General features: G+C 44.9%; 2 protein-coding genes across 2 annotated transcripts; one reads left to right on the top strand and one right to left on the bottom strand.

Moving 5' to 3' along the window:
- Positions 1-10,927: 10,927 nt before the first annotated feature.
- On the bottom strand, positions 10,928-12,226 carry LOC119322059. Its single transcript, XM_037595562.1, has 3 exons — positions 12,149-12,226; positions 11,919-12,062; positions 10,928-11,643 (listed from the first exon to the last, which is right to left on the bottom strand). The coding sequence occupies exons 1-3, from the start codon at positions 12,224-12,226 to the stop codon at positions 10,990-10,992; spliced, it is 876 nt and encodes a 291-aa protein (XP_037451459.1). The 3' UTR covers positions 10,928-10,989.
- Positions 12,227-15,376: 3,150 nt separating this feature from the next.
- LOC119320876 lies at positions 15,377-15,872 on the top strand. The gene is made up of 2 exons (XM_037594791.1): positions 15,377-15,502; positions 15,549-15,872. The coding sequence occupies exons 1-2, from the start codon at positions 15,377-15,379 to the stop codon at positions 15,861-15,863; spliced, it is 441 nt and encodes a 146-aa protein (XP_037450688.1). The 3' UTR covers positions 15,864-15,872.
- The last annotated feature ends 3,000 nt before the right edge of the window (positions 15,873-18,872 follow it).

Here is an 18,872-nt window from a genome sequence, read left to right as displayed (position 1 = left end):
TAATGTCAAATAGTGTGTTGTTATACTATATTTTGAACACTAGTTATTTAAACAGGGCCTTCTTAAAGCCATAAATAATGTCTTTCCAAATTGCCCTCAAAGATACTACCTTAGACATATTTATCAGAACTTTCAAACAGCTGGCTTTAGAGGTGAAGAGTTAAATAAGTATATGGATCAGGCTAGTTATTCATATACTGAGCATGGTTTTGAACAAGCAATGGAAGGCATGAAAAGAGAGTGTGAGGCAGCTTGGAAATGGCTTAGAAAGATACCCAAGCATACATGGGCTAGACATGCCATGGACAAGAATTGTAAAACTGATTTGGTGTTGACAATATTAGTGAAGTGTTCAACAAAATGATACTTGATGTGAGAGGGAAACCAATTAAAACCATGGTTGATGGCATCAGAACAAAATTGCTAGTTAAGTTCAATGCCAATAGGACCAGGACTGAGACAGCCAAGTGGCAGATATGCCCAACATATGCTGAGAAGCTAGAAGAAGCAAAACACCATGCTAGATATTGTCAGTCAATCAAAGCAGGACTTGATCTATACCAGGTTAGTAGTGGATAAAGCACATATGCAGTTAATCTGCAAGTGCACACATGTGGGTGTAGCAAATGGGACATGGCTGGTGTTCCTTGCAAGCATGGTGTTTCTGCAATTAACAAGGCAAAACTTCATCTGGAAGATTTTGTTAGTGATTTCTTCAAGAAACCTATGTACCAAGCAACCTACAATCCAATTGTGTATCCTGTGCCTGGGCCTGATCTATGGACAAATACTGGGACCCCTGACATAGAGCCATCAGTTTTCAGAGACAAGCCAGGAAAGAAGCAGACTAAGAGAAGAAAGAATAAGTTTGAGAAGCCAGCTCCCAAAGATACTTCAAGGATGGCAACAATAACCTGCAGCAATTGCAACTTGACAGGGCATAGGTACACTAGCTGCCACAAAAAAATCTGAAGCCAGCCCTAGCAATGAGAAGGAACCAACACCAGGTTAAATCTTGTTTATATATGTTGTCACTGCAGGTTAAATCTTGTGTATATTTAATACTATGTTCTAATCTATCTATATGTTGTCACTGCAGGAAAACAGGAGAGTTGATGCACCAATGGTAGCTCCATCTGCTCCACCAGCAGCAAGGGCAAGAGCTCCTTCTGCAACCAGTGCAACACCAAGGACAGCTCCACCAGCAGCAAGGGCAAGAGCTCCAGCTGCAGCTAGGACTGCAACTAGGGTTGTACCTAGGGCAGCTCCTTCTGCTCCTGCTCCAACAAGGCCAAGCTCATCTTCTGCTGCTGTTGATAGGCCTAGTTCATCTTCTGCTACTGCTGCTAGGTCAAGGGCAAAGAAAACATTCATACCACCAAGACTGTCAGGTACTGGAAGAGTGAGAAAGCCATCATACAAGATGTCTGAATGGTTCAATTGTTCTCAAGGCAGCAAGAACTGATGTAATGTTGAAACATGTTTTATTCAGCCTTTTTTGGCTAGTTTGTGATGAAGAATGTTAAGAATTTCATGTTGAAACCAGTTAGTTCAAGTCCAAGTGGTGGACTATGTAATGTACCTAATAGTTTTCATGCACTATGATACTCTGGTTATGATGATGTGATGATGAACTTATTAGTTATGATGTTTTGCAAGAAGTTTTCATTCTGTTGTTGTGATGATGAGCATAGTTTCATTGTTGATATGATGATGATCTTAGTTTTCATGCTGTTGATATGATGTGTTGCAAGAAGTTGGGTGCCTCGGCGTCGACAAAACCCTAAGAAGTTACTGACATATTAATTTTTTAAATCCAAAAAAATTGCACACAATTAAAAACCCTAAGAAGTTACTGACATATTAATTTTTTAAATCCAAAAAAATTTGCACAAAAATAGTTTGGCCTGGGGATCGAACCCAGGACCAGTGGGTAGTAACCAGGGGTTCAATACCAATAGGATAGTGCTAGTGATGTTGTTTTAGTAGCATCCGCAATTTTACTTATATTTAGTTAGGTACGTTGAGGCCGGCAGCGTGCGTTGAGGCCGGCAGCGTGGTGAACGTCCGTTTAGTATAACTAGTCGTTTCAGTTTCTGCCTTTAATACGTGTCCACCTACCGCTCGCCGCCCGCACCGCCCATGATGTCTACTACACAACCTTTTTCTTGTAGATGTTGTTGGGCCTGTAAGTGCACAGGTTTGTAGGACAGTAGCAAATTTCCCTCAAGTGAATGACCTAAGGTTTATCAATCCGTAGGAGGCATAGGATGAAGATGGTCTCTCTCAAGCAACCCTGTAACCAAATAACAAAAAGTCTCTTGTGTCCCCAACACACCCAATACAATGGCAAATTGTATAGGTGCACTAGTTCGGCGAAGAGATGAAGATACACGTGCAAAATAGATAGTAGATATATGTTTTTGTAATCTGAAATAATAAAAACAGCAAGGTAGCGAGCGATAAAAGTGAGCGTAAACGGTATTGCAATGATAGGAAACAAGGCCTAGGGTTCATACTTTCACTAGTGTAAGTTCTCTCAACAACAATAACATAGATAGAACATATGACAAGCCCTCAACATGCGACAAAGAGTCACTCCAAAGCCACTAATAGCGGAGAACAAACGTAGAGATTATGGTCGGGTACAAAACCACCACAAAGCTATTCTTTCGGATCGATCTATAAAAGAGTTCGTACTAGAATAACACCTTAAGACACAAATCAACCAAAACCCTAATGTCACCTAGATACTCCATTATCACCTCAAGTATCCGTGGGCATGATTATACGATATGCATCACACAATCTCAGGTTCATCCAACCAACATAAAAGTACTTCAAAGAGTGCCCCAAAGCTACTACCGGAGAGTCAAGAATGTGTGCCAACCCCTATGCATAGGTTCCCAAGTGTCACGAAACCCGCAAGTTGATCACCAAAACATACATCAAGTGGATCAATAGAATAACCCATTGTCACCACGGTTATCCCACGCAAGACATACATCAAGTGTTCATAAAAGACTCAATCCGATAAAATAACTTCAAACGGGAAACTCAATTCATCACAAGAGAGTAGAGGGGGAGAAACATCATAAGATCCAACTACAATAACAAAGCTCGGGATACATCAAGATCGTGCCATAGACGGAACACGAGAGAGAACACGAGAGAGAGAGATCAAACACATAGCTACTGGTACATACCCTCAGCCCCGATGGTGAACTACTCCCTCCTCGTCATGGATAGCGCCGGGATGATGAAGATGGCCTCCGGTGATGGGATCCCCCTCCGGTAGGGTGCCAGAACAGGGTCCCGATTGGTTTTTGTGGCTACAGAGGCTTGCGGCGGCGGAACTCCCGATCTATTTTCTGTTCTGGAAGTTTTAGGGTATGTAGGTATATATGGGTGCAGGGAGAACGTCGGTGGAGCTAACGGGGCCCCACGAGACAGGGGGGCGCGCCCAGGGGGGAGGGTGCGCCCCCACCCTCGTGAGAACCTCCCGTATCTTCTGACGTGGGGTCCAAGTCCATCAGGTGGGTTTCCTTCCAAAAATAACTTCTCCAGTTGATTTCGTTCCGTTTTGACTCCGTCTGATATTCCTTTTCCTCGAAACACTGAAATAGGCATAAAACAGCAAATCTGGGCTGGGCCTCCGGTTAATAGGTTAGTCCCAAAAGTAATATAAAAGTGGATAATAAAGCCCAATATTGCCTAAAACAATAGATAAAGTAGCATGGAGCAAACAAAAATTATGGATACGTTGGAGACATATCAAGCATCCCCAAGCTTAATTCCTGCTCGTCCTCGAGTAGGTAAATAATAAAAAAAGAATTTTTGATGCGGAGTGATACTTTGGCATAATTTCAATGTAAATCTTCTTAATTGTGATATGAATATTCAGATCCGAAAGATTCAAGACACAAGTTCATATTGACACAAAAATAATAATACTGCAAGCATACTAATCAAAGCAATCATGTCTTCTCAAAAATAACATGGCAAAAGAAAGTTCATCCCTTCAAAATCATATAGTTAGGCTATGCTTCATTTTTGTCACACAAAGATGTTCCCAACTTCTATACCCCCGATGACAAGCCAAGCAATTGTTTCATACTTAAATAATCTCAAACCTTTTCAACCTTCACGCAATACATGAGCGTGAGCCATGAATATAGCACTATGGGTGGAATAGAATATGATGATGGGGATTGTGTGGAGGATACAAAAAAGGAGAAAGTCTCACGTTGACGAGGCTTAATCAATGGGCTATGGAGATGCCCATCAATTGATGTCAACATGAGGAGTAGGGATTGCCATGCAATGGATGCACTAGAGCTATGAATGCTCAACAAAAGAAAACTAGTGGGTGTGCATCCAACTTGCTTGCTCATGAAGACCTAGGTCATTTGAGGAAGCCCAACGTAGGAATATACAAGCCAAGTTCTATAATGAAAAATTCCCACTAGTATAAAAAGACAACTTATGAGACTCACTACATCAAGAATAAGGTGCTACTTTGAAGCACAATATATGAGACTCACTACATAAAGAATAATGTGCTACTTTGAAGCACAAGTGTGGAAAAGAGATAGTAGCATTGCCCTTTTTTTGGGCCTTTCCTTTTTTTGGCCTTTCATTTTTTTTATTTTTTATTTGGGCAATGCTCTAATAATGATGATCATCACACTTCTATTGATTACAACACAAGGATTACAACTCAAAACTTAGAACAAGATATGACTCTATATGAATGCCTCCGACGGTGTACCGGGATGGTGCAATGAATCAAGAGTGACATGTATAAAAATAATGCATGGTGGCTTTGCCACAAATACGATGTCAACTACAAGATCATGCAATGGCAATATGACAAAAGTAATGTATGTCATGATGATGATGATGATGATGGAAGTTGCATGGAAATATATCTCGGAATGGCTATGGAAATGCCATAATAGGTAGGTATGGTGGCTGTTTTGAGGAAGATATAAGGAGGCTTATGTGTGATAGAGCGTATCATATCACGGGGTTTGGATGCACCGGCGAAGTTTGCGCCAACTCTCAAGGTGAGAAAGGGCAATGCACGGTACCGAAGAGGCTAGCAATGGCGGAAAGGTGAGAGTACGTATAATCCATGGACTCAACATTAGTCAAAAGAACTCATATACTTATTGCAAAAATTTAGAAGTCATCAAAAATCAAGTACTAACCGTGTGCTCCTAGGGGGATAGATTGGTAGGAAAAGACCATCGCTCGTCCCCGACAGCCACTCATAAGGATGCACAAGCCAGGTACACTTCATGTTTCAAATTTGTTACATAACTTTAACCATACGTGCATGCTACGGGACTTGCAAACTTCAACACAAGTATTCTTTAAATTCATAATCACCCAACTAGCACGACTTTGATATTATCACCTCCATATCTCAAAACAATTATCAAGCATCAAACTTATCTTAGTATTCAGCACACTCATAAGAAAGTTTCACAAATCTTGAATACCAAGTATATTAACATTAAGCAAATTACCATGCTATTAATGACTCTCAAAATAATCTAAGTGAAGCATGAGAGATCAATAGTTACTTTAAAACAAATCTACCACCGTGCTCTAAAAGATATAAGTGAAGCACTAGAGCAAAAATTATCACGCTCAAAAAGATATAAGTGAAGCACATAGAGTATTCTAGCAAATTCCAATTTGTGTAAGGCTCTCTCTCATTAAAGAATTTCAGATCTTGATACTTTATTCAAACAGCAAGCAAAGCTAAAGAAAACTACAATGCAAGGATAGCACAACTCATGTGAAGAAGCAAAAACTTAGGCTCAACCGATACTAACCGATAGTTGTTGAAGAAGAAAGGTGGGATGCCTACCGGGGCATCCCCAAGCTTAGATGCTTGAGACTTCTTGAAATATTATCTTGGGGTGCCTTGGGCATCCCCAAGCTTTAACTTTTGTGTCTCCTTAATTCCTCTCATATCATGGTTCCTCTTTTTATCAAAAGCTTTATTCACAACAAACTCAACAAGAACTCGTGAGATAGGTTAGTATAAACCAATGCAAAACCTTATCATATTATACTGTAACAAATCACTTAAATTATTATTCAAAATTTCATACTAAATGCCTCTGCATATTTAACACTCCTATCATCAAATAGAATCATTAAACAAGCAAACATATGCAAACAATGCAACCATAACAGCAATCTGCCAAAACAGTACAGTCTGTAAAGAATGCAAGAGTATCAATACTTCCCTGACTCCAAAAATTATGACCTAAAATTTCCACTGTAATAAATTTATCAGAGCTCATTATGCAAAAAGATTCAACGTTAGACCATGCTCTGAATTTTCTAGGGAATTTTTGCAACAGCGGTAAACTTTCTGTTTTCAACAGCAACATGCAAACTAGCAAAATAAGCATGGTAAAGGCTATCCTTGACTTTTTTATTGAAACTAAAGATGCAAAACTTTATTATAACTAACAGCAAACAAACACTAACAAAATAAAATGACGCTTCAAGCAAAACACATATCATGTGGTGAATAAAAATATAGCTCCAAGTAAAGTTACCGATGAACGAAGACGAAAGAGGCGATGCCTTCCGGGGCATGCCCAAGATTAATTGCTTGGTTGTCCTTGAATATTACCTTGGGGTGCCTTGGGCATCCCCAATCTTAGGCTCTTGCCACTCCTTATTCCATAGTCCATTGAATCTTTACCCAAAACTTGAAAACTTCAACCACACAAAACTTCAACACAAAACTTGTAAGCTTCGTTAGTATAAGAAAATAAAACCACCACTTAGGTACTGCAATGAACTCATTCTAAATTCATATTGGTGTAATATCTACTATATTCTAACTTCTCTATGGTTCATACCCTCCGGTACTACTTATAGATGCATCAAAATAAGCAAACAACACATAAAAAACAGAATCTGTCAAAAACAGAATAGTCTGTAGTGATCTGTATAAAACATATACTTCTGGAACCCCAAAAATTATGAAATAAATTGCTGGACCTGAGAAATTTGTCTATTAATCATCTTAAAAAACAATCAACCTAAAATCACTCTCCAGTAAAAAATGATAGCTAATTTCGTGAGCGCTAAAGTTTCTGTTGTTCACGGCAAGATCACATAAACTTCACCCAAGTCTTCCCAAAGGTTCTATTTGGCACATTATTGAAACAAAAGCTATAAAACATGATTACTACAGTAGCATAATCATGTAGACACACAAAAACAATAAGGATAAATATTGGGTTGTCTCCCAACAAGCGCTTTTTTAATGCCTTTTAGCTAAGCATGATGATGGCAATGATGCTCACATAAAAGATAAGAATTGAAACATAACGGGAGCATCATGAAGCATATGACTAGCACATTTAAGTCTAACCCACTTCCTATGCATAGGGATTTTGTGAGAAAACAACTTATGGGAACAATAATCAACTAGCATAGGATGGCACAACAACCATAGCTTCAAAACTTTAAGCACATAGAGAGGAAACTTGACATTATTGCAACTCCTACAAGCATATGTTCCTCCCTCATAATAATTTTCAGTAGCATCATGAATGAATTCAACAATATAACCAGCGCCTAAAGCATTTTTTTCATGATCTACAAGCATAGAAAATTTTCTACTCTCCACATAAGCAAACTTATTCTTTATAGCATACGTATCGTCACAATAATCATCATAAATAGGAGGCATGCTTTCATCATAGTAAATTTGCTCATCAAAGCTTGGGGGACAAAAAATATCATCTCCATCAAACATAGCTTCCCCAAGCTTGTGGCTTTGCATATCATTAGCATCATGGATATTCAAGAAATTCATACTAACAACATTGCAATCATGCTCATCATTCAAAGATTTAGTACCAAACATTCTATAGATTTCTTCCTCTAGCACTTGAGCACAATTTTCCTTTCCATCATACTCACAAAAGATATTAAAAAGGTGAAGCGTATGAGACAAACTCAACTCCATTTTTTTTGTAGTTTTCTAATATAAAATAAACTAGTGCTAAAACAAGAAACAAAAATATTCGATTGCAAGATCTAAAAATATACCTTCAAGCGCTAACCTCCCCGGCAACGGCACCAGAAAAGAGCTTGATGTCTACTACACAACCTTCTTCTTGTAGACGTTGTTGGGCCTGCAAGTGCACAGGTTTGTAGGATAGTAGCAAATTTCCCTCAAGTGGATGACCTAAGGTTTATCAATCCGTAGGAGGCGTAGGATGAAGATGATCTCTCTCAAGCAACCCTGCAACCAAATAACAAAAAGTCTCTTATGTCCCCAACACACCCAATACAATGGTAAATTGTATAGGTGCACTAGTTCGGCGAAGAGATGAAGATACAAGTGCAAAATAGATAGTAGATATAGGTTTTTGTAATCTGAAATAATAAAAAATAGCAAGGCAGCGAGCGATAAAAGTGAGCGTAAACGGTATTGCAATGATAGGAAACAAGGCCTAGGGTTCATACTTTCACTAGTGTAAGTTCTCTCAACAATAATAACATAGATAGAACATATGACAAGCCCTAAACATGCGACAAAGAGTCACTCCAAAGCCACTAATAGCAGAGAACAAACATAGAGATTATGGTCGGGTATGAAACCACCACAAAGCTATTCTTTCGGATCGATCTATAAAAGAGTTTGTACTAGAATAACACCTTAAGACACAAATCAACCAAAACCCTAATGTCACCTAGATACTCCATTGTCACCTCAAGTATCCGTGGGCATGATTATACGATATGTATCACACAATCTCAGATTCATCCAACCAACATAAAAGTACTTCAAAAAGTACCCCCAAAGCTACTACCGGAGAGTCAAGAACGTGTGCCAACCCCTATGCATAGGTTCCCAAGTGTCACGAAACCCGCAAGTTGATCACCAAAACATACATCAAGTGGATCAATAGAATAACCCATTGTCACCACGGTTATCCCACACAAGACATACATCAAGTGTTCATAAAAGACTCAATTCGATAAAATAACTTCAAAGTGAAAACTCAATTCATCACAAGAGAGTAGAGGGGGAGAAACATCATAAGATCCAACTACAATAACAAAGCTCGGGATACATCAAGATCGTGCCATAGACGGAACACGAGAGAGAGAGAGAGAGAGATCAAACACATAGCTACTGGTACATACCCTCAGCCTCGAGGGTGAACTACTCCCTCCTCGTCATGGATAGCGCCAGGATGATGAAGATGGCCTCCGGTGATGGGATCCCTCTCCGGCAGGGTGCCAGAACAGGGTCCCGATTGGTTTTTGGTGGCTACAGAGGCTTGCGGCGGCGGAACTCCCGATCTATTTTCTGTTCTGGAAGTTTTAGGGTACGTAGGTATATATGGGTGCAGGGAGAACGTCGGTGGAGCTACGGGGGCCCCATGAGGCAGGGGGGCGCGCCCAGGGGGGAGGGCGCGCCCCCCACCCTCGTGAGCACCTCCCGTATCTTCTGACGTGGGATCCAAGTCTATCAGGTGGGTTTTCCTTCCAAAAATAACTTCTCCAGTTGATTTCGTTCCGTTTTGACTCCGTCTGATATTCATTTTCCTCGAAACACTGAAATAGGCATAAAACAGCAAAACTGGGTTGGGCCTCCGGTTAATAGGTTAGTCCCAAAAGTAATATAAAAATGGATAATAAAGCCCAATATTGCCTAAAACAATAGATAAAGTAGTATGGAGCAAACAAAAATTATAGATACGTTGGAGACGTATCAGCCCACTCCTCTTCCCCCTCTCTCCCGTCGAAACCACCGCCGACAGCCACCCCCACTGTCGTCGCAATGGACTGGCAGTTGGCCATCGAAGAGCTTGCTGGCAACAACCACGAGCTGCGCGCGCAGTACAGGGAGATCGCGCGCTGGTTCCCCAGCCTGGCGATGCTGAGGAACCATGCCCGCGGCCTGGTGGAGGTGATGACACCTGCCGAAAGGCAGCGTGCATTCCCTGTCGGCCGCATCGTCCCGCCGGTGACCATTCTCCTGTGGGCGATGTGCGAGGTGCAGCGCTCCCCCGACCCCAGGCAGCGCGCCCGTTGGTGGATGTACCGCTCATCCACCACGCCGGCAGCCGCCGCGGATGACATCACCGACGCCGTCCTCGCTCTCCCAGCCCCCATCAACAATGCCTACTGGGAGAGGCACAATCCATGGGTGCTCAGGCCAGACGACGACTCTGACGCCGAGTCCGAGTCCTCTGACGACTACGACTCTAACGAATCTGGCGGCTACTCCTCCTACTCCTCTGACGACGAGGTGGACGAGGTCGTTGTACTCTCCTCCGACTCCTCCGACGACGAGCCTGATGTGCAGCTCCTGGCGCCCGTCCTCCATGCCGTCGAGGGGCAGAAGAACAACCCAATTGATGTGGATAAGCTGCCGGAGGTCGCCGACAACCAAGAGCTCGTCGTTGTCAAGCAAGAAGAGGAGGGCGGCGGTGAAGAGGTGGTGGAGCCAGCGCCAGCCAAGAAGAAGAGGGCGGCGGTGAACAACAATGAAGTGCGACGCTCCCAACGCCTGAAGATGCTGAAGAAGGAGGAGTGACATGTTGTCTTCAGTTTCGTCAGTAGAAGAAAAAGTTCAGTTTCGTCAGTTCTATCTATGTTAGTTTGAACTTGCTATCTATGTCAGGCTATGTTAGTATGAACTTGCTATCTAAGTTAGTATGAACTTGCTATCTATGTCAAGCTATCTATGCAGATACTATATATGTATGCTAGCAGTATTCTGTTAGTATGCCAGGTACAAACTGAACTTAATCCAAGGTTCACCACAATAACAAACATAGTTACTCTCAGACATAGTACTCTCACAAACAACATACAATCCAAGGTTCACCACAATAAAGCTTAACACATTCCAAGCTTTCCTCCATAGCTACTACAAAACACATCATTGACACACATGGTCAGACAACTCTCACACAACAACACAACTTAGTCCTCATCACAAATAGCCTTGATCTGGTGAAGCTTCCTCTTGTTGCTATCACCTGCTGTCTTCAGCTCAACAATGCAGGAAGCAAGAGTGCTCTTCTCCATGGTCAACTTCTCCTTCACTTTCATCAGCTCGGCAATGCAACAATCCAGCTTATCCTTCTCTTTCTTCAGGTCATCCTTCTCTTTCTTCAGGTCAGCATAGCAAATCTCCAACATCCTCTTATCAAAGCTCAACTTTTCCTTCTCTTTAAGATGGTTGAACTTCAAATTCCTAATGACACTGGCTTGAGCTACATGAATTTGCTTTAACTGGTCAACAACAGCCTTCAATTTCTTGATCTCAGCATCCTTTGTCATGCTGCTTTCCACACTCACTGAAATGTTCTCAGCATCATTCTTCTGGTTTACCTCAGGCTGGCTATCCTTATAATCCAATAGGTTGTTCACATCTTCAACAAGCTTCTCATATGTCTCCTGCAACTCTTTTTTCTGCTGTGTGAGATTGTGTACAGTGCTTGAATGCTCTAGGCATGCCATCTTGTTATCATGCTGGCTATGCTCATACATAAGCCACAGCTTATGAATAGCATTTTGCAGATGCTCTGGCAAATGCTCATCTACCCACTGCACTAATCCACAATTTCCAACACCCTACAATACAAAAATTCAGTTCAAAATTACAGACATTACTTATAGATTTAGTTACATAGTTAATTCAGTTAATGTACCAGAATCAGATTCATTTAATGATGAATCATTATGAAAACTACAACTAAAAACAGTTCCTATGATCCCTAGAACTAAATTCAGTAAATATGAACCCTAGAACATGAACAATATCTATGAACCCTAGAACATGAATAGTACCTATGAACCCTAGAACATGAACAAGAATTGGAATGCTGCAAACAAAACTTGAAACTTACTTCAGTGGCACAGGCAATGAACCTCCTACCAGTGCTTATCCCCTCAAATGCAACATATTTCCTCCCTGGATTCCCATGCTCACAAATCACATTCAAGTCGTCAGCAAGACCCTCGAACGAAGGCTCATCAATTGTAGCTGGGATCTGAGAAATCCAACAAAAACTTGTTCAAATCGAGCAATGTTGAACCCTAGAAACCCTAGAACACAAATGAGCAACAACGTTATGACCTTGAGAGGGGAGTCGTCGGAGGAGATGTACTGCGCGGCGGAGCCCTCAGTGCTCTCACTGTCGCTCCAGGACACCATGGCGGACGGCGGCCGGCGGCGACCGGAGAGGGGAGCGAGCGAGATCTGGTCGGGCGCGGGCGGTCTGTCTCTGCCGACCCGACCGCGTCTGTCTTAAGCGCAAACGGTGCCGTCACCGCGTCCGTTACGCCACGTCACGCATATTGGGCCCCACCTGTCAGAAACGCCCTCAACCGCGCGAAATCACATGTTCAGTGCAATCGGTAAAACTGTTACTGAATCCGCGGTGGATTTTGCAATTGATTAGCGACCAGGTTGTTTTCTGCAAGATAAGCCCCAAATGTGGTAGTTTCTTGCAATTCAGTCCAAAATAGATGTATTCGAAGGTGTATGAAGGTGTGGCCAATTCACCGGCGAAATAACACAATAAAGCGAGGAACTCCCATGTGCACCCGTACGTGGAGCTCAAAGTATTATAAAATCACAAACTCGCGGAGCGTTACTACTCATGCCTCTCTTCTTTCTAGACGGAGAAGATCCTATGATGATAGGATATATCCCCTCAATCCCAACCCTGGCCGGTGGTCTCGCCAACTTTGCCAAACAGTGAAATCATTATGGGTCAAAACATATGCTAATCCTAACTAACCAGTAGCTGCAGAAAGACACGCCTGCATAGAAGGAAGTGAGACTGTGCATACATTAAACGGAGACTGTCATCGTCGCCGAGATCGATTCGATCAGCTGAGACGGAGGCGAAAAAAGGCGCATGATTCGGGCTCGCGATCCTCCGGCACCCATCATGTGCCGCGCAACCGAATCCACCGAGGATCGATCACACACTTGCACAAGTGGATCCTGCCATGCCATGATCCTCCTCACCAGTCGCCATGAATGAATGAATGAATGAATGGGAGGCCGGGGAAGGAGCTAGGGCAAGAAAGAAGAAATATAAAGGGCCAAGGTGTGTGTAAGCCTTCTCTTGTCCCAATGCACGGGATGAATTGAAGGAGCACGATGGAGGAGGCTGCATGCATGCCAATTGCCGTACCAGAACAGTTGCTACCACTTCATTTCGTGGCTCCCTGTAGATTCTCCGCGGAAGAGACAAACGGATCAAATCAAAGAAAGAAAAGTGGAATTGAAGGCGCTTTTGCACGGGAGATGATGCTGCGGCAACATTTATGCTGCCTGCAATCGAGGTTGATGCAGCCTTAAGCTGTTGCTGGTGGAGTACCTTCTTGCTTCTTGGATGGGAGTCCGGCAATTGCATGCATGCATGCATTGTGGCCTTTGCAGTGAACACACAGGTATCAGTAGATGACCCACCAGCTAGCACTAACATACTAGTTGTTACTCTCCTACATACAAATCGTTAAAACAAAATTCAAACGAGTACGGGCAGCAGTTGGTTTGTGTGTCCACTGTCTCATGATACAGACGGTGACCACGCACGCATTGCATGCGGTCCTCCAAACAAACAAACAGGCGAGCGAGGTGGTGCACACTGTGGCACTGCAAATATTCAGGCTCACTGATTCAGAGATTCCTCGCGCGACCGCAAATGCACATATGGACCGAACAAAAACCATACTGCTCCAGAAGGCAAACCTTACCTAGGCTACGATACGAACAAGGAGAGCGACACCCGACAGCAAGAGGAAACAGCGGACGACTCCGTATATATATAGTACGTGCCGTGATGAACATGTTCCCATTAGTTCATTGTACGCTGCTTTTCGGAAAGCAGCAGCTAGCTGAGCTGGAGCCTCTACTGTCCGTCGTCCTGGCGCTTTGGGCAAATTATTAAAGCCGGCCTGGTCGTGATGCAACAACAAGCAGAGCTACTACGTAGATAGAGATATGCTTTGCTACGGAAAAAAAAGAAGAGATATGCTTTGCTTGCTTGGGATGGATGGGTTGGAATGGGCAACAAAAAACGCTGAATCTCACGCGGTGAATTCCTGCCGGCCTCGTTTCTGGGGTGCTATACGTAGGCAACTAGCGTTACTGTAGCACACTGCACACCTATGCCGTGCTGTCACGTACGGGGCAGAAACAAGGCAAGAAAATTCAGACAAGCAATTTCAAAACAATGAACATGTCAGCGGATATATACCCGTACTCTCTGAAACTTGCAAGAAGAACAATAGTAAGTACTGCAAAGGCAACAGATACTTGAAGGGCGAGGGCGACCACCACCGGCTAGCCGCAGTGGCAGCCGCGGCCGTCGAGCACACTCGTTATGTGCTTGTGTCTAACAGAAAACAAGTGTTCAACAGGCGCTCCTTCCTACCGGTAAAATCGTAAAACGCGCTACGGTCTGCCAAATTGCCAACCGCCTCGCCCTCAAATAAGTTAGGGAATTCGATAGCAGATGAATTAACTGCTGAACTTTTGTTTGCTGATAGCAGAGAATACACACATCGGCTACTCCAGTCCGGGCCCACAGATCAGCTAGCATTCATTTTTTTTCTGTTACTGGAGACTGAAACTACGATGCGGAAGCAGCTAGCAATCACGACACACTGCCACGCGTGCTGAACAGTTAGTGTGCCTTTGCTGAAACGTGTTTAAAACTCCGCCGTCAGAACTTAGCCCAGGCATTGTAGGCTCTGTGTTCCTGAGTGGTGAACTCAGTTTGGAATTACTACAAGCCAACCAGCCGCGGCCGCGCAACTAAAACTTGACACGCAGCAGCTGTGGAACACTAGAGTTTCTGGGTTTTCAAAGTTCATGATTCAACTTCCAACTTCTTCTCTAGTTTGAGCAATGGCAACCTGACGCAGTGTATACTGTATCGCATGCATTGCGCGTCTTTCTAGTCCTGATGATACTACTACCCCCTCAACCCCAACCACGGTGCTCTCGCCAACTTTGCCAAATGAGAAAAGTTCACCGTAGGTCACTAAACTTGAGCCGGTTGACAGTTTAGTATCACTACTTCAGAATATCCGAACTACGGTTCACGTATTTGTGTAAGGGGCTCACTTTGGTCATTTATACGATTTCGTTATTCGTTGACTTGGCCGAGTCAGCGGCCGCTAGCTCGGCTTTGACCGCCACCTGGTCGAGCCTAGGGTCAATACTAGTCCATCTGGGGGGCTTTTTGCAGAAACGCCAGTACCATTAAACTAGCCAACCTACTCGGACCGCACCAGCTCGCTGTCTCCTCTCCTCCCGCAACCTCTCTGCTCGTCGTCGCTGACGATGGGCAACACCGGAAGCAGTGGCCGCCCCAACCTACCACCGCCGCGGCCTCATCTGCATGGGGTGCCCCCGCCGTACTATCACCAGTACCCGCCATGGCGCCTGGGCGCCGTCGCGCCGCCGCCGGTGCCGTTCCCCACGCACGTGGAGTGGCACAGGGCCTTTGCGGTGAGCGCCGGCGTCAACGTCAAGGGGCATACCCTGCGGCTGGAGCGCGGACGACGGCGGCCACCTGCTCGCCTTCTCCTTCGACGCCGACGCCCCCGGGAGGTCAGCCCCGAGGCGCTGCTCCTGGAATGTCGAGCTGGAGCAGGAGGTGGCGCTTCTGCGGACGGAGCTGGAAGCTGCGCAGCTGCGCGCCGAGGCAGCGGAGGAGGCCGAGGAGCGGCTGTGCGTGCAGCTCCGCGAGGCCAAGTGCGAGACCCTCGAGCTCGCGCACGCGTACCAAGGCCACGTCCAGGAGCTCACCGCCGCACGCAGCAGATAGCAGAGCACCTATACCCGAGCAACATTGCCACTAGTATGTAGTTCGTACACCGAGAATTGATGCGTCATTAGTATCACGCCACTAGTATTTTTTACTAATGGCGCATCACTGGTGCACATTAGTATCTAGTATACTAATGGCGCACCACGCAGTGCGTCATTAGTATAGAACACCATGCGCCATTAATATGCCTCCCAGGGGGCCATATGTAACCATGTGCTTTGGCATACTAATGACGCACTCTGTAGTGATGCGCCATTAGTATCATTTGGCATACTAATGGCGCACCTTGAGGTGATACGCCATTAGTATGAATATTAGTTTTTTTTACTTTTCTGATTTTTGCACATGTTACAAAATATATTATTGGACAGAATATAGACAGCAGCACACAGCAACAGCAGATTCATCGAATACAATAGAAGATTAGTCCCCGAATACAATTCATCATATTAGTCTCCGAATTCAAAAGACCGAACAAAGATAAAACATTACAAGTCTCGAGACCGCGAGTATCAAGTTTGTCTTCACATTACAAGTCGATATCGATCATCTAAACTACCATCACATAGAAAAGAGCTGCGGTCATCACGATGAGCATCATCGCGATGAAACTGGTCTTCATCCGGTTCCTCCAACGCTCCCTCCTCTCTCCCGCTAGATAGCGGGCGTATCTAGATTCCGCCTTCGCCCTAGTGGTGTACCCTTTGTAACTGTTACCGCTGAAACGGTGAACCTGTCTCCGACACTCCTCCCAGTCGTCGTAGACTCCGGGAACCTTACCCTTGTACACGACATACAACGGCATCTCTATGCACAAGCCAAACAACAGACAATACATAAGCAATATATAAGTATGCAACAAAAGGATCGGAAGAGAAAAACAAGACATTAATAGCACGATTCATGGTCCTACTAATAAATAGCATCAATTACATCTAAGTTGAACGACTGTCCAAACCAAAGAGACATATAATTCATTAAAGTTTAATTACAACATGAGCCAGTCAATGTTTCAGAACTACACATCACTACTTTCGACTCGACTCATGGGACAGGAGCGTGGATGAAGCCGTCGTCTGTCGTGATGGTCATGAAATCGCGGGCGTTGTCAGCCTGCATTTGTAGTGTTCCGTCTATCTCACTGTTGGACGGTTGATATCTGAGGAAGAACCGCCCCGAGGTATGAAGGACATCTTGATGGATGATGTCCTCAAACTCCGACTGGATGCAAAAGAATTCTTGTCTGATGTCCGTGTCCTGGATTGCCGACAAGCTCGCCGCCCAATCTTTGAGATTATCTGGTAGCAGAAGGTGATGATGGTCCCTTACGATCGCCCGCATGTGATGGAGGCCGTAGTAGGCATCCTTCTGACCGCCAGGCGGCTGCTTGACGCAGTAGAACGTCGTATTATGGGCGAACATGTGCTTGCCGTACTTACGAACTGCCCTGGTGAAGGTGCCTCCAGATTTGGCATAGCCGGGGAGAACATCATGAAGAACTTTCTTGATATTTATGTAGTCTATCTTGGAGTCACGGTTCGGGTCGAAATACGGGGCAATGGAATATTTCAGGCTTAAGAGGATGAGTTTGCAATGTGTGTCACTGCACAGAACACGGAATGTTAGAAAAAAAAGAACGATCGAAATCTAAGAAATCATATGTTACGGGGCGGTTAAGGGATGACTTACTCGGGAAAGTAAGCCACAAGGAAGTTATCCTTATCTGGGTTTGCCAGAATGACGCCTTCGAGGTGTGAACTCGCGACTTGGCGGTCCCCAGCGCTGCTCAAGAGCTTGGCATGCATGTACAAGGGGTCGACTATCACGATGTCCGAGGTCTTGTCTCTAATGATCCGCATCTCCATACTCAGCGAAAATAGCCAAACGAAGGTGTAGTGCAGCGGATGAAGGTTAAACATAGTAAAGATGTCATCAAACCGCACGACGATCGTACCCCCGATGTCGCCATCCACAAAGCCCTTGCCCTCTGGCACCTTGGCCACGAAAACCGGGTATGCCACATCATTCTCTCTGAGACGCCGCTTCTCCAAAGAAAGAACACTGTCGTGCAGACTCCGCATAGCACCGGTTGCAGCATTGAGCATATTTGTCGGTAGCATCGCCCTACCAGCCACATGCACCCTCCTCGAGATGTCCTTAGGTGAAGGTGGCCCGTCCTGAGCACGGATCGTACTCGGTGCCGACTGGCTCGCACCGGCGCCCTTTTTAGTCTTCCGTTTCTGGCTCTTCTTCTTGATCTGCTGTAATGGGACCGAGTTCTGCTCACAGACCGCCTTCTTGAGCGTGTTGGGGCTGATAATATTTCGCACCTCAGCTATCTGAGGCTCGGTAAAGGCGGCGGCTCGAGGCGTCTCCTGAGAACTGAACGCCAGACAACGCCTGTTGCAACTGGGTTTCTCCGTCGTACCAGCTAGATCGCGATCGTCTTGGTTGGGTTCTTGAGAAGGAGGCCCGCATAACTCGTCACCGTACCCATGTTCAGCAAAGTACTTATCGACGTTGGTAAATGTACCGTCGTCGTTGTCATTATTGTCCGGATCCTGTGCCATATGCATGTCCGGATCCTATGCCATAGGGATGTCCGGCAGGTCCAGTAGCATTGCGGCGTTCTTGCCATGGCTTGGCGCCGACACGACAGGCGGTCTTGTCTGTGGGGTGGTGTCCCCCGCCCCCAAACGAATCTGGCTCTTCGTCCAAAGCAGGGGCCAGCTTACGCAGACGCTGAGGGTCATATCATCTTCTTCGTCGGCCCCAGCGGGTCGAATCGGAGGTAACAACTCGTCGCAGCCTGGCAGCACCCGAACCACTTCAACCCTATACACTGTGGGTGGCATCGGATTACCGTGGACCACGGGGTTGCCCGGTTGAACGATTCTGCCCTTGGCGACATCGACCAACTCGCCGCCCACAAAGTGCAGGAGAGTGCAAGCAACGTCTGCGGCGCCCTGCGAAAACATGTAGGGCGTCAGGGATGCCCAATCAAAG

This window comes from Triticum dicoccoides, chromosome 6B, assembly GCF_002162155.2.
Source record: "Triticum dicoccoides isolate Atlit2015 ecotype Zavitan chromosome 6B, WEW_v2.0, whole genome shotgun sequence".
NCBI lineage: Eukaryota > Viridiplantae > Streptophyta > Magnoliopsida > Poales > Poaceae > Triticum > Triticum dicoccoides.
This window is presented reverse-complemented; position numbering and strand designations above follow the sequence as displayed.

Bases quoted from the DNA above. Each gene is read 5' to 3' on its own strand.
- LOC119322059 (XM_037595562.1), bottom strand. From the start codon at position 12,226: ATGGTGTCCTGGAGCGACAGTGAGAGCACTGAGGGCTCCGCCGCGCAG. The intron at 12,063-12,148 runs GTCATAACGTTG...TGGATTTCTCAG, and splicing joins CCGACGACTCCCCTCTCAAG to ATCCCAGCTACAATTGATGA. The intron at 11,644-11,918 runs GTAAGTTTCAAG...TTTGTATTGTAG, and splicing joins TCATTGCCTGTGCCACTGAA to GGTGTTGGAAATTGTGGATT.
- LOC119320876 (XM_037594791.1), top strand. From the start codon at position 15,377: ATGGGCAACACCGGAAGCAGTGGCCGCCCCAACCTACCACCGCCGCGG. The intron at 15,503-15,548 runs GTGCCGTTCCCC...CCTTTGCGGTGA, and splicing joins GCGCCGTCGCGCCGCCGCCG to GCGCCGGCGTCAACGTCAAG.